The 14,565-nt window shown below is 44.8% G+C and overlaps 2 protein-coding genes across 3 annotated transcripts; both read left to right on the forward strand.

Annotated features, from left to right (window-relative positions):
- The first annotated feature begins 218 nt into the window (after positions 1 to 218).
- prr11 (proline rich 11) lies at positions 219 to 7,627 on the forward strand. 2 transcript variants are annotated; one of them, XM_061250055.1, is made up of 10 exons: positions 219 to 263; positions 2,067 to 2,182; positions 2,356 to 2,518; positions 3,323 to 3,445; positions 3,801 to 4,037; positions 4,259 to 4,357; positions 4,821 to 4,933; positions 5,371 to 5,430; positions 5,665 to 5,761; positions 6,218 to 7,627. In XM_061250055.1, exons 1-10 carry the CDS (start codon positions 249 to 251, stop codon positions 6,296 to 6,298), a joined length of 1,104 nt encoding a protein of 367 aa, XP_061106039.1. In that variant the 5' UTR covers positions 219 to 248; the 3' UTR covers positions 6,299 to 7,627. The 2 variants fall into 2 exon arrangements, with proteins under 2 accessions (XP_061106039.1, XP_061106040.1); XM_061250056.1 differs by lacking the exon at positions 219 to 263 and adding an exon at positions 274 to 424.
- Positions 7,628 to 8,381: 754 nt separating this feature from the next.
- Positions 8,382 to 14,227, forward strand: smg8 (SMG8 nonsense mediated mRNA decay factor). The gene is made up of 4 exons (XM_061248479.1): positions 8,382 to 9,936; positions 10,254 to 10,399; positions 10,715 to 11,587; positions 12,307 to 14,227. The coding sequence occupies exons 1-4, from the start codon at positions 8,394 to 8,396 to the stop codon at positions 12,517 to 12,519; spliced, it is 2,775 nt and encodes a 924-aa protein (XP_061104463.1). The 5' UTR covers positions 8,382 to 8,393; the 3' UTR covers positions 12,520 to 14,227.
- Positions 14,228 to 14,565: the final 338 nt, after the last annotated feature.

Here is a 14,565-nt window from a genome sequence, read left to right on the forward strand (position 1 = left end):
GTTACTTGGTAACCAAAGCAGAGAAGAGTGGTTGGAGGGTTGGACATATATATTCTCCTCAAATTATTGGACAGTTTCCTATTCTTTGCCCCGATTGACTTTTTAACCAATCAATCGTGCACCTCGACATTGAGTCATCAAATGAGAAACGACCAATCAAAGGCAGGCACTGTCCTAAGGTGGGCAGTGCGCTTTCTGATTTGTTGGAAACAATTTGCGTTCAATTTTGAACAGCCGCTAGGAAGTTGATGGCTGGGCTCAGGGTATGTTGTGCATGGTCAATGATTTATTTCTCTGTACAAATTGCAAGCTATTTTCCATGTTTTCTTGAAATGCAGCAATATCTACGAGAAGTTGCATTTTAGCGTTACAATAGCATTTGCCACGCGACTGCAGATGTGAAAACGTGGCAGATTTTGTGTTGGTAAGGCGGGGTACTTGCAACTTTTGACAAATTATTCGACTCGATTGGCATTAATATAGTTTTAAGAAATCATGAAATCAAGCATATAATTAGACCGGTATGGAGACAACTTTGCTAGCAATTGATACTGATGGAAACAATGGCGAGAACAGGAAGATAACGTAGCTAGCTGACGTGTTAACGGTTACCTGCAATGGTTTGAGTACGACCGTGTTAATGACTAACGTAATCTAACTAAGTTAGCTACATTAATTGTGTCATTTGTCGGGGCATTATATATAATTATAACATATCGTAATTACACAAGAACAAAACCAGCGAACAAATGCCTAACGTTAGCGAAATAAAGTTGTTGTCTCGGAGTAACACTAGCCAGCGTACGTTTGCTGACTTCCTACTTTCTATGTGACCTAATTAACGTTAACTGCCTGCTACGTGTCTAGCTGTAATGATAAAAAAATTTTTTATTTTTTAATCTCCGTTTATTTGTCTCATTCATATTGCTTACCAATACTTTTCATGTTTGCCTGCGAAAACGGGATGCAATTATTTTTAGATCTCACATTGCTTGTTCAAGCCCTTGTATTTTCATTGTTGCACTGCCATTTTCAGTAGTGAGGGTGTGCTATTCCACCAAACCAAATTTCACCTACCTAACTGACATTAATTCAGTTCCTTGCTGAAGAAAATGGCTCAAGCTAGGTTCTGAAACAGTTGGTAGCTGGTTGACCAGTTCAGATCAGCTCCATGGTTCGACCAGCTCAAGATATGTTTTGAAACAGCTGGTAGCTGGTAATTTCAAGATGGTCAAGATGGATTTTACACCAGGGTTAACTTGGCCTATTGTAATTTGTTTTTCCAAGCGACCTGTGTTGTTCAACTACCAGTTGGTCATTCCCTGAAAAATCAACCAGAGGTGTGGGTGGTGACCGCTCCATTTTTGCTTAAACGTTATATAAATGTTTATATATTCAATACATGAGAACATGCAAAACGCTAGGCTTGTTGGGTTTGTTTCAATTTTGTTTAAATATGTCATGGCTTATGCCTACTACATCAGTGCCACTTGGTATATGACTTCCAAACATCTAAGACTAGTAGTTATTTTTGGTAAGAACAGCCAGGAGAAAAATGGTCAAATAGTGAATTTGTTAAAAACAAATTATACAATATTACACAAAGTAATATTCCATAATATATATTAAAAAAAAAAAAAAAAGATATATATATATATATACCCAAAAGTGTTTCATATTCAACTAAGTAGAGCGTAAGGTAGAAAGTTTCCAATAAAAATGAAACTATGTAGTTCAAAAGGTATACAACAACTTATGTACACAAATTGTGTTGATACTGCTTAAATGCCAAAGTTATGCTCCGAATTTGACACAAACACCAATTTCCACTCGCAATTTACTTTTTGGATGACCTCCTTTTTTTTTTAAGAGGCAGTATCTCTAGTACGACAAATCCAATGAGGCTAATATTTTGCATGTTCTCTGTTGGATATAGTATAAACATTTACACAAAGTTTTAGCAAAATTAGAGTGGTCACCCCCCTCACACAAATTTTCACGGAATGACCCCGTTGCTGAAAAGTAACGACTGGGGCCCACGGCCGTGGCGCTGTCTCCCTCCGCAGGGACCAAGTACCGCCATGCTGCAGCGCAGGAAGAGGAAGGCCACCAGCAGAAGATGGGCTCTTCGGAGCAGCCGACAGCTGAGTTCATCGCAGCCTTCGGCGCCTGCTTTAACATAGTGAGTCCAGTGAGCTAATCCAACACTCACCCCACACACGCATGGTGATAGTATGGTTCTGACTCGGATATGCTAGCTAAGTGACCCTCGGTATCAGTTCAGCTTTCTTTGCCTGTAGCCTTCAGGTGGAATTAAACTGACGGATCCTGACAGAGTTTTGCATGTCTCTTTAGCTCCAGGGGTTGTGCCCTTGCCCCGGTCGTGGCAGCCAGCCCTGCCTCCCCAGAGGTCTCCGCTGGACAGGCAGTGAAACAGTGGGCTCCAGTGCTGGGAGTCAGGATGCTCCTCCTGGCGGTGGGGGGTGTATGCCAGGGCTGGAGGAGCAGGCTAGCGCAGGTAAGAAATCCCCAATCCCCAATTCCCCACCTAACCAGCCCTTCATACAAACCAAGCTGCTTACTTCCCTCCACTGGCTGCCTGTCATGGCTCGCATCAAATTCAAAACATTGGTGCTAGCCTTCCAAGGGGCCTTCCCCAGCTTACCTACAAAAAATCATCAGACCCTACACCCCTGCCAGACCTCTTCGTTCAGCCTCCACATGCCGCTTGGCACCCCCCCCTCTCCGAACCTCCACCTCACGCTCACGACTACTGTCTGTTCTGGCTCCACGGTGGTGGAATGAACTCCCCGTTGAGGTCAGAGCTGTAGAATCTCTCCCCACCTTCAAGCGCAAACTGAAGACGCACCTCTTCAAGCAGCACCTCTCCCCTACCTCCCTGTGAACCTTAATTGTTGTCTTTGTGATTTACTTTGTGTTTCGGTATTTTTAGTTGGCTAGGTAAGCAGTGTTTGGATAGTTAAGTTTGGTCACTTTTGCTTTGTTGTTTGTTTATTTGTTTGTTTAAAAAAAAAAAATATATATATATATATAGCAGTAGCAGTGAAATTGTACTTCCCTCTAGGGTCTTTTTAAGTGCACTTATCCCTGGTTATGGGTATGCACTTTGTTGTACGTCGCTCTGGATAAGAGCGTCTGCCAAATGGCATTAATGTAAATGTAATGTAATATTAAACCATGCGATATTTGTGCATTTCTGTATGTGACAGTTATAGATTAACAATACATTAAGAGAGTATTAAAAATGGAGTTGAGGGCAGATCCTTACTGCTGATCTGTGCTGGCTGTCTGGCTGTTGCAGGTATGCGCTGGGCTGCTGAATGCCCTGCTCTACTGGAGAGGCTACACACAGCAGCTGGAGAGCCTTCAGCAGCAAGTGACTGAGATGAAGAGGGAGATCAATGTTCTGCACTGCGCTCTGCAGGTGAGAGGAGCTCACTGCTATACCCCAAAGCTGCTGATAAAGACCATAACAACACATACCAGTACTGTGAGTAATTCACTTTGCAACAAGTATATGTAATGGGGATTCTGAATGGAAAATCTTCTGAGAAAAAATAGATGTTTGAAGATTGATTAGGTAAAAAGTATTTTCATGGACATCCCATTAGGCTAATGAATGTACTACATGTTTTGACACTTTCCTGGCTGCAACCAACTTATATTGTCTCAGAACCACTGTAGCTACCAGCTAAGTCATGGTAGAGTGTATCTGATGTTATGTACGGTTACATGCTGTATATGGTATGTGTACTGTAAGTAAACTCTTTCTGCCTCAGTTTGCCGGTGAGGCGAGGGCCATATGCTGCCGTCACGGGGGCAGTGTGGAGGTGGGAATGATGCGGCCTCCTCTGCCCTATGGGTCAGCTGTGGATCCCCTCCCTGCTCTGACCCTGCCAGCTCCCCCTCCTCCCCCACCCCCTCCTCCTCCCCCCCTGCCCCCACCCCTACCCGTCCTGCTGCTAAAGAATCCGCTCCTGTCAATCAAGAGAAGAGCCACACCCAAGATTCTAGAGGTAATGCCCCAGTCCTGCCTGTGATTGAAACGGGGCTGCTGAACCATTGTAGTGAATGTCCAGTACTGAGCCACAAGTGCCTTCAGATTATCTATCCATCCATCCATCCATTATCTCACCCGCTTATTACTCATCAGGGTTGTGGGGGGCTGGAGTCTATCCCAGCATGCATTGCCTGTTTTTTCTTGGTGGTGGATTTAACATCCATTTTCACTCTGCAGGGCTCTCAGGAGAAGCAAAGCCGTTCTGTCTCAGTCACCTTGAGCGACCTGCAGGCTGTAAAACTGAGAAAAATAACAGATCCAATTAGCCAAAAAAAGGTAGGACATGACCGTTGACCCTTAACATGTTCTTCTTATGTATGCTAATGCTAACAAGATGCTGTGTGGACTCCAAATTAGAGTGGAACCTTTGACAAAATGAGGGAACAGAGAATTTAATTGTGTCCCAAATTGTCAATATCAGTCCTGGTCCGTAGTCCAAGAATTGCAATACACCCAAGTCAGAGTTGCAATTTTATTACTTCAGTGGATTTATGTGTGAAGGCTAACTAAAGCCTGCCATCTGCTATTCCAAGGCTCCTGTTGCAAAAAAAGAAAGTTGACTAGAATGCTGCTAACAATTATTTAGGGGTTACCAGCACATATCTATCAATCACTTTTGCCATTAGAGTAGAGAAACCATGCAGAAGTTTGTTTTCTTTTTCCAAATTATGAGTGATTGGTAGAACTGATCCACTGTTATCTGGTTGTGTTCATGGGAAAGTTACTTCTTTGTCCCCAGACATCCCCAGCAAAAAAGTCTGCTCCTCTGGTCACTGTGGCAGACCTGCAAAAAGTCCGTCTGCGACGATCCCTCTGCCAACTGCCCTCCAAACTCTGCCAAAACCTGAACGGGTAAACGCACACTTGTGTTCAGCACAACAGAATGCCGCCCACCCTGCAGTATGAAACTTAATGCATCCCTTTCTTAAACATTACACCAACGTTTGTTTAGCTACCTCATGTTCTAGATAAGAAGTTGACTCGTTTCAGTTGGAAACTTTAGCCTTTTGTATCAATCAACAACAAAAGTGTCCAGTGGTAAATATTTTACAAATGTACTGCTCTCCTTACATATATATTTTTGGTGTAAAAAGTACAATTTCCATTGTGGTTATATTGTAGAATGCAATATTGCTGAGGTCTGCGAGTCCTATGTGGACTAATTTACTTTTGCTCATGCCACAGACTGTATATTAGACATAAAAACACCACTACTGTGGCAATATTGTGTTTACATTTGTTGTCCTTCAGTGTTTTTACTTCAACACCAATTGTGTCACTTTGTGCAGATCACCAAACAAAAGCACACTGAGTCTGCGTTCTCACCTGAAAAAAGTCCAGATTGACAGGTAACCGACATCCACCGTGTCACATTTTGTGACTTTCAACTCTCAGACTGATGAACAGGAAAATATCTCCTGCACATGGTATCTTCTATGGAGAGCATGTTTGACATGCTTTTGATGAATAGTATAGTATAGTATACTATTACTATGTTATTGAATAGTATTGCCATAGCAAAGGGCCCAGAAAGCATCTGGGTAAATGTTCAGTAGTGACGTGTGGTCGCTCTGTTGGTTCAGAAGCCCAGGAGGGACCCCGCTGGTTGACAAGGAGAACAGGGAGACAGGCACAGGCCTCACCCCACTCATGACCCAGGCCCTGCGCCGGAAATTTCAGGTACAGCACTCCGCTTTTGGGTCTTTTATCAGCCTCTCCCAGGAAACCGAGGGACAGCCAAGCTAGCTTAAATAATGCCTTCAGTACATTTTTTAGGTGACATGAACATGTTGTAGTCTAGTAATTGTGTCAAGTTACAAATGCATCTTCAGAATGTTTTGACCGGTTCTGACCAGTTTGCCACATAGATGTGTACTTGTGATTTGAGGATGATGTAAATACAAAAAAAACATTGTTATTGTTATTAACCACAGCTTTACTGCAACATATTAAAATGTTACAGTAATGCTTTCTGCTGGCTGGGAGATGAGACTTCTGTTGCTCTAAAAAGGGTCTGTCTTGTAAGTCAGTTTCCTGTGAAAAGCGCTATACAAATAAAATTCAATTGACTTGCTCATTTGCACAGGATGACTCCGCCCCCTTTCTTTCAATTAAAGTTTTTCTCTCACTTCTCAGAGTGCTTTGCCGAGAAGCCCCTCTCCGAAATCCAGGTCCACCAAGAGCATCAGTGAACTGAATAGTGATTTGGCCTTTTGAAGTCAAACACTTATGGATGGCTCTGTCATCCTGAACCCAAGTGCCTTTGCTTTCTGAGAACAGGATGCAAGCTTCAAGGGAGGCATCATCTTGTTTTTAAGAAAAGCTGGAATATTGTTTGCATGTACTCTTTTTCTCCAGTGTTCAGTCTGCTGCACTCTACTGCTTTCCACCCTTGGTCCATAGTTCTTCTGTTGTTTTAAGTGTGTCCGTGTCGGATTTTTAATGTGGGTGTGTGTGGATGAGAAGACCTTGGGGCCTGTTTCAAAAGCAGGATTAAGGAGCTGGATAACTGCACTGAGTAAAACCTGAAACCCTCTCAAATCTGGAACATGGACTAAAGTAAAAAGTGCTGTCCTGCGTTTTAACTCAGTGCAGTTATCTGGCGAAGTCCATAACCCTGCTTTGTGATGCAGGTCCCTGAACATACAATTGTTTATTTGTTTACCAGCTGCATTTCATTTTTGTCCTTCGCCTGTTCTGTATCAGTGGAGATGCAGATTAAGATCTGCTTGAATAACATTAACAGACCTTAAGGAGTTCAGTCATTGTCAGACTATGCACATTTCACGTTGGGCATTTTAAACCTTCCAACATTAACTGTGCATTAGGCAACCTACTCTGGGATACAGGTGGATACCAAGGGCCTCTTCTCTGTCTTGACTGCGTCAAGAGAGGCCTACGGTGATTGTGGGTAGGGTGAAGAGATCTTAAGATGGGCAGTGACAGACCAGAGCGGATTTCACAAAGCTGGATGACGGAGTTAGCTGGATAACTATGGGGTAAAACCCGGAACAGCTCTTTTTACTTCAGTTCATGTTCCAGATTTGGAAGTGTTTGGGGTTTTACTCCAGTCCTGGTTTGCCCTGAAGGCCCTGTTGCATTGGGGACACAAATCAAGGGGTAAATTATTTAAAAGAAAAATGAAAAGATCGTTGGTGTTCTTGAAAGCACAACCATGTTACAGTTGCCAATTCAGATTTCCAATGGACTGTATTATTTATTTTCCATGTTTTCAGAGCACAAGTTAAGCATACTTTAAAATTTTAAGTTCTTTCTTAATTTGTTTGTACTACCTGTGGTTGTAGTATGCTGCCATTTGCACAAGGGGTCAGACTCCATTTGTTCTTTTAATACTCTGTTTTAATATGAATATTATTGAAACATAATAATTGAAATAATGTATGTTATTGTGTGTGTGGTCTTTAAACTGTATGATCTTTCTAAAATAACCAAAGGTAAAGATCATTTTTATTCTGCTGCTTTGCGATGTAATGTCTTTTTGTAACCAAGGCTGTTCTTTTATTAAAAGGGAAATCTAAAATTTGACAGCCTGTAATGTCTGAACTTCAATCTTTTTACATGCTCTCCTTTCACAATGATCAGTGTAATTATTGTATGAATTTTATACTGAATATACACTCTGAGTAATGTATTAGGTTGATCTGTACACCAGCTTGTCAATGCTAAGAAGCCAGACTGGTAGAAGCTGACAGGAAGGCGACAGTAACTCAAATAACCACACATTACAACAGTGGTATACAAAAGAGCATCTCTGAACACAATATGTCAAACCTCTAAGTGGATAGGCTACAGCAGCAGAAGACAAATAATTCTAAGAAATAAGTCAAATACCTAAAGAAGTGCTCACTGAGTGTATATGCACATCCTTTATAGTAACAGTTTCCATTTCAAAGATCTAAAGTATTAGTTCCATGAGATACAATGTAATACTAATTGAAACAAGATTAAACAAAATTTGTTTAAAATACAGTTAAATTGAGGGCTAGCCTATATTGGGACGCTGTCTTATTTACAATGTAGCGAAATAAACCGTATATATTAGTGTATAAAAGCATGCATATATGTTACATTTACTGTTTAGAAACTTTTTGAAATAATTCGTCAATGGACACCTTCGTTAAAACTTTTGTATTTTTGAATGACAGTCGTAGAAAACCGGATTGAAAAGATTAGACATTTTCATTGCCTGCGTTTACACTCCGCCCCTGTAAGTGGCAGTGATGCACCCAAGCAACCAAATACTGGCCGTTAAAACTGAAGCGAACAAGAACGAGTCGCTTCCGCGGCAAAGATGGCGTTACCCATGAGTATAGGGTCTCTTTTGCTGTCGGAAATAAATGAAGACCCATTATACAAAGATGAAGGCCTCTGTGTCCTGGGAATATTCGGGAAAAGCGCCATGCAGCCTGGATCTGCCAAAGAATCTCTGATTAATACACTGGCAGATAAGCATGTATTCCCTCTGTTTGGGCCGGATGAGACTGACTGTCCGGGAGGGGGGAGCTTTATTCAGGCGTATTACAACCAAGAGAGTCGTGTTCTGTATCTGGTGCTTACTTCTGTGTGTGACAACCGACAGCTTCTCCGAGCGTGTGAAACTTTGGGTGCGGGGATTGGGCACTCAGAAGCGCACGATTTCTGGAAAGGGGCCGAGAAACAACACTGTCTGCAGCTACTTTACCTCTTCTCGCTGTGCCATGTTTTGCTCCTGGTCCACCCGACATGCTCGTTTGATGTCACCTACGACAGGCTGTTCCGTGCCCTGGATGGACTTCGGCAGAAAGTGTTGCCATTGCTACGTGCCGCCATAAAGGACTCGCCGGTCTCAAAGGAATGGAAGGTGAATTGCAGGCCTTGTCCCCCGCGCCTGCTATTCGTATTCCAGATGAACGGAGCGCTCAAAGTGAGCGGCGGCACTGGGGGAACGGGACTGGGTGGTAACGGCACCGACGCACCTGGAGGTGACAAGCCCAAGAAGCACTCTCCGCGGAGGCGACTGCAGCACGCTTTGGAGGACCAGATATACAGAATCTTTCGTAAAAGCCGAGTCCTCACCAATCAAAGTAGCAATTGCCTATTTACCGTGCCTGCTAACCAGGCTTTTGTGTACGTGGTTGCTGGGCCCGATGAAGACCCGGTGGGGGCCTTGTTGGGGCAGCTTCGGGCAAACTGTGCTCTGAGAGAAAATGATACGGGCATGTCTGTGTCTGGACCGAGGCGCTATCAGCAGATGCGTCATAACACAAGACAGCCTTCATTCACTGTGGAGAACAGCAGCCTCTCGTCTGCGGGTGGCCAGCTGGTGGACTGCACACTGAAGGAATTCTTGTGGCAGCACGTTGAGCTCGTATTGACGAAGAAAGGATTTGATGACAGTGTGGGTCGTAACCCACAGCCGTCACATTTTGAGTTACCGACGTACACGAAATGGGCGCAAGTCGCTTATAGACTGTATCAGGTCATGATAGAAGGTGGTGATGAGGAATCCGCTGAACTCACCGTCAAAGTGCAGGGACAGCTGAAGGTCCTGGAGGGTTTTCTTGATGCGGACGCAAAGTTCTCTGAAAACCGGTGTCAGAAAGCTCTGCCACTCGCTCACAGCGCGTACCAGTCCAACCTCCCACACAATTACACCACCACGGTGCACAAGAATCAGTTGACGCAAGCGCTGCGTGTGTACAGCCAACACGCCCGTGGGGTGGCATTCCAGCGGTACGCTCTGCAGCTGCACGAGGACTGCTATAAGTTCTGGAGCAACGGACACCAGCTGTGCGAGGAGCGCAGTCTGACGGATCAACACTGCGTGCACAAATTTCATCTCCTACCCAAGTCAGGTGTGCCCCACTACAGCCCAAATTGGACACCACAAAGTCACAAATACAGTTTCACTACGCAAAGGCAGAGCTTAAACATTGTTGCGTTAGCATAGGGTTTAGGAATGCAAAAGGCCAAATGTGTATTCTTTAAAATGTTTATACTACAAGAAATGTTTATAATCTTGTGTAATTGGGAAATACTATTATGAAGGTATACTTTTTCAGCGCCTGAGGTATTTTTTGGATGCTTGTTTTTTCAAAAATCAGTTATTATGAATTTGTTCATAATTGAATGTAGCCAAAATCTCATGGCAGACCCCCTTAACTGTCTGTAGGAGAGAAGCCAGAAATGGACCGAAACCCACCGATCCTCTTCCACAACAGCAGGGGGCGCTCTACCAGCTCCTGCAACTGTGGCCGCAAACAGGCTCCTCGTGAGGACCCCTTTGACATCCAGGCTGCCAACTACGAATTCTTCCAAGTCAGTCGTTGTTACCATGGTCCTGTTCATGTTCACTCTGTGGTCAGCACCTCTTCACAGGACATTCACTTGCTTATCTCTCTCCCTCCCACTCTGTCTGTCTATCTCTCTCCCTTTCTCTCTCCCTCTTGCACCCTCTCTCTGTCTGTCTGTCTGTCTGTCTGTCTGTCTCCCTCCCTTTCTCTCACCCTCTTGCACTCTCCCTCTCTTTCTGTTTCTCTCTGTTTCTCTGCCCCTCTCTTTCTCTTTCTTTCTCTCTCTATCCCCCTCTCCCCCTCTCTCTCTCTCTCCCTCTCTCCCCCACCCTCTCCCCAGATGTTGGAGGAGAAGTGCTGTGGTAAACTGGAGAGGATCCACTTCCCCGTCTTCCAGGCCAGCACCCTGGATCCGGCCCCGGCCTGCGATGAGGTGCCCAGGCCTCCTGAGCCGGGGGCGGGCGCTGGGGACGGGGAGCGGCTGAAGGAGAAGGAGGCAGTGGGCCACACCCCCGGGGACAGCACCAGCCTCAGCCTGGCCCTCAGCCTGGGCCAGTCCACCGACAGCCTGGGGCCCTACGGGGACGGCGGGGAGGGCCAGGAGAAGAGGCCCAGCCTGGTGGACCGCCAGCCCTCCACGGTGGAGTACCTCCCCGGCATGCTGCACTCCGGCTGCCCCAAGGGCCTGCTGCCCAAGTTCTCCAGCTGGTCCCTGGTTAAGCTGGGCCCGGCCAAGGCCTACAACTGCCACGCCGGGCTGGAGCAGCCGGGCTTCCTCCCGGGCTCCGCCTTCCTGCTGCCCTGGGACGTGGTGATTCGCTGCCGGGCCGAGGAGGAGGCGGGGTTATCGGAGCCCCTGGACGGAGGCCCCTCCTCCTGGCCGGCCCCGAACAAGGCGTTGGCAGGAAAGCGGGGAGGCGTCGGCGGGCTGGGCCGCGGGCGGAGACGTGACGACGTGGCGCGGGCCTTCGTGGGTTTCGAGTACGAGGACAGCAGGGGCCGCCGTTTCCTCAGCTCGGGGCCCGATAAGGTGGTGAAGGTGCTGGGGCCGGGCGGGGCCAAAGAGCCGGCAACCAGGGTGCTGAACGCGGATATGCCCCTGTACATACCCTCCCCCGCCCAGGGACGGGGTCTCAAGCCCCACTACGCACAGCTCTCTCGGCTCTTCATTGTCGTCCCCGACTCCCCTCTGGAGATCACGCTCAACCCACAGGTGAGCTGCAATCGCGCTCGCCCTTTCTGCTTCTTAACGTTTGAGTAGGGTCGCAGCAGAGAAGAGGATTTAAAAATGTTGGTTAACCTATACCGTCACCTAGTTCTTCAACTCACCAGGGTGTTCCTTTAAGAATTTGGCAAAACTGTGTTTTTCTGGAATGCTTTGACTTTCATTTGAAAAGTTTTTTTTTTTATAGTTTGTCGATTCAAAAACAGAAATCTGGCAGTTATATTGCTTCTGTCCTTGACCAAATCTTCCCTTCTGTCATGTTAAAGTTAGGAGTAGTTGCATGCAATATGTTGAAAATAACAATATGTAGCAAACGGTAACAAATGTCAGTATATAAGGTAACATAGCTCACTATGACTGTAAAGGCAGTTTATACAACAGGCTTTCCTACAACCACACATTTTCTTCCAGTTATTCTATATGCCTGTATCACCACAATGCTCCCCCACACCCACACAGTGTAGCTTTAAGACTGCACATCCAGTGCAATTGCCCTTTTAGCTCAAGTGACTGTTTTTTACACCTTTAAGGTATACGATCACAAATATGTGATTAGAATGTTCTTAACTGAACATTCTAATGCAAATGTAACAATCACTACTGGTTATTGTGAGCAATGGTGTTTGAGAAGACTAGAATTTGGAAAAATCATTCCAAAAAACTTACCTGCTCTTCAAAGGGTTAATCTTCCCTCTCCCCACCTCCAGGTGCAGCCAGGCCCCCTCCCCTGCCCGGTGTTCCACCCGGAGCAGACCGAGCTGGTGCTCCCTCCGGACGGGCTGTGGGTCCTGCGTTTCCCCTACGCCTACGTGACCGACCGCGGGCCCTGCTACCCGCCCAAGGAGAACCAGCCCCTGGCCAGCTACCGGGTCCTCAAGGGCATCCTGCGCGCCAACACCGCCAGCACCCCGCCCCAGTGACCGGTCCTCCGGACCTGAGCCTGAAGCCTGAAAAATGGAGGCCTGTTTGAGTGGTGTGGCCTGGGAAAACAGAACCACAGAAGAAGAGACCAAAAGTTCTGTTATATTCCTCTCAGAAGGAGCAGCTATGTCTCAGACAGTTTGCGTCGTGCTAGGTGCTTTTCTCACTGACACGGACACTCGATTAAAATCATACTGATAAAGGCAAAATAAATTTTTCATATTTTAACAAAAATTAATCAGAGAAAACAAATGTGCATAAAGTCAATAATAATATTGTATTGGTCCCCAAAGGGAAAATCAAGAAAGGGGGGGTTTATTATGTTTTACTTTCATGTGGCGATTATATTGTTTTGTATGGGGTTTGTATCAACCATGTGTTTTGGCATTTCATTTCTAGTGCTGGTGAAAGCTTTAATTAATTTCCCCTCTGGGGGGCCGGGAGATCGATAAAGTACGTCCAGCTGTGTCTGTGTAGTTGTGAAGTACATGCTCCTGTTAAAGTGCTCTGCTAACATCCGCTAATAAACCTCTATTATGGGCAGAAAACACTTTTTCCCTGAGGCCCCAGTTGTGCCAGACTTGTACAGTTGTTTTGAGTGTCAAATCTGATTGAATGGTTGAGAAATTACAGTGGTGTGTGTGTGTGTATGTATGTATGTATGTATGTCTGGTCATTATGCTGTAACCTTCACTTTCACCAAATCCAAGTCTGGGATTAAAGATGTACATATTTGTAATCCGTTCTAATTCTGTTCTGTCGGTTCATGTTGCTGCGACAAGAGCTTATTTTCTGAATGTAAAAATTCATTCATAGGTTTTTGAATTGTTGGAACCTCTGTTATCTGGTAATTTATTGAACTGTGTTACATTTCTATATTGTGTTACACATCTTGTTCTTGGAGGAGATGATGTTGTTTCCTCTACCCACTTCTATTGTGCGGCACGTAGGGTGTAAAATAGCCACTGGCTCACAGGTCGGTGTACGCGATTCATGTTCAGTGCTCCTTGCACTGTTGTGTGTGAGTCAGTGATGCAAAGATAGAGCGAGAATGTATAGTCTTGCCAGTATTGCTATAAGATTTGTATGAAGAAGATTCACTTTCGTAAGAAAGAATGACGTGTGAAATTATGAAATCATTTTCTGCTCTCTTTACATTTCCTTTTTTTACTTATTAATTATTAATCATGTAATTGCTTTTAAGAATAGCATCAGTTACAGTACTTCAGATGCGTATGGTGAGTCACGTGAGCTGGTCACTTTTATTTGACATTTTATATTGTATATATTTTTTTTCGGATTATCTTTGATTCTCATGTCTGCCCTGGTCTGTAGCGTGTAATGACAACTCAAAATCAAACGTTAAGTTACCCAGGTCCAGATGCTTTCTCATATTGACGCTGAGCATTGTAACTCCCGTCAAATGTAGCGTCTGGTTGGGCAGCAGCCAGGGGATCCATGGCTTGTCTCAATGTTTCTCTCTTAAGGCCCTCTGTTATGTCTTTACAGACTGCGTGAAGGATAATGAAGAGCTAGATTTCCTTCAGAGGACATACGAGTACTCCGTGAGCTTCAACCAGTGAACTGTACCAATACAAACATTATTACGTAAATTACATTAAAAAATGAAAATGCCTTCAGAGATTCCTAAACTTCATTCTAAAATGAATTTCGGAAGACTAAATAAATGAAACACTTCGAAAGTAAGGTGTGCCATGTCATTTGTGTGGTCCGCATATGCTTGTGTAAATAGGTTTTATGATAATTTCCTTAATTTACAGACATTTTATGAACGCTTTTCTTTCGTGTAGCTGGTGACCGAGCTGAGAGCCATTGCTGTTGGCAGAGGAATTAAGTGGAGTTGCCAAATGTAGGCTACAATAAGCTATTTCAATCATGGAATGAGCGCCTGTCGCCTGTAAATTTATTTTTTGTCGGGAAATTCGTTTTAATAACACTTTTAAACCATGAATTGTCGGCCATTGCTGACACGGGTTTACGTGTAGACGTGCATATTTCCACAGACTATGAGTGTGCACTGAAGC

The sequence above is a fragment of the Conger conger genome, chromosome 7 (assembly GCF_963514075.1).
Source record: "Conger conger chromosome 7, fConCon1.1, whole genome shotgun sequence".
NCBI lineage: Eukaryota > Metazoa > Chordata > Actinopteri > Anguilliformes > Congridae > Conger > Conger conger.

What these genes read in the sequence shown, in the direction of transcription:
- prr11 (XM_061250055.1), top strand. An exon ending in TCGGCGCCTGCTTTAACATA is followed by an intron (nt 2,183 to 2,355) that starts GTGAGTCCAGTG and finishes ATGTCTCTTTAG; the next exon opens with CTCCAGGGGTTGTGCCCTTG. An exon ending in GGAGGAGCAGGCTAGCGCAG is followed by an intron (nt 2,519 to 3,322) that starts GTAAGAAATCCC and finishes TGGCTGTTGCAG; the next exon opens with GTATGCGCTGGGCTGCTGAA.
- smg8 (XM_061248479.1), top strand. Translation starts at nt 8,394, where the DNA reads ATGGCGTTACCCATGAGTATAGGGTCTCTTTTGCTGTCGGAAATAAAT. An exon ending in TCATCTCCTACCCAAGTCAG is followed by an intron (nt 9,937 to 10,253) that starts GTGTGCCCCACT and finishes AACTGTCTGTAG; the next exon opens with GAGAGAAGCCAGAAATGGAC. An exon ending in CCAACTACGAATTCTTCCAA is followed by an intron (nt 10,400 to 10,714) that starts GTCAGTCGTTGT and finishes CCCTCTCCCCAG; the next exon opens with ATGTTGGAGGAGAAGTGCTG.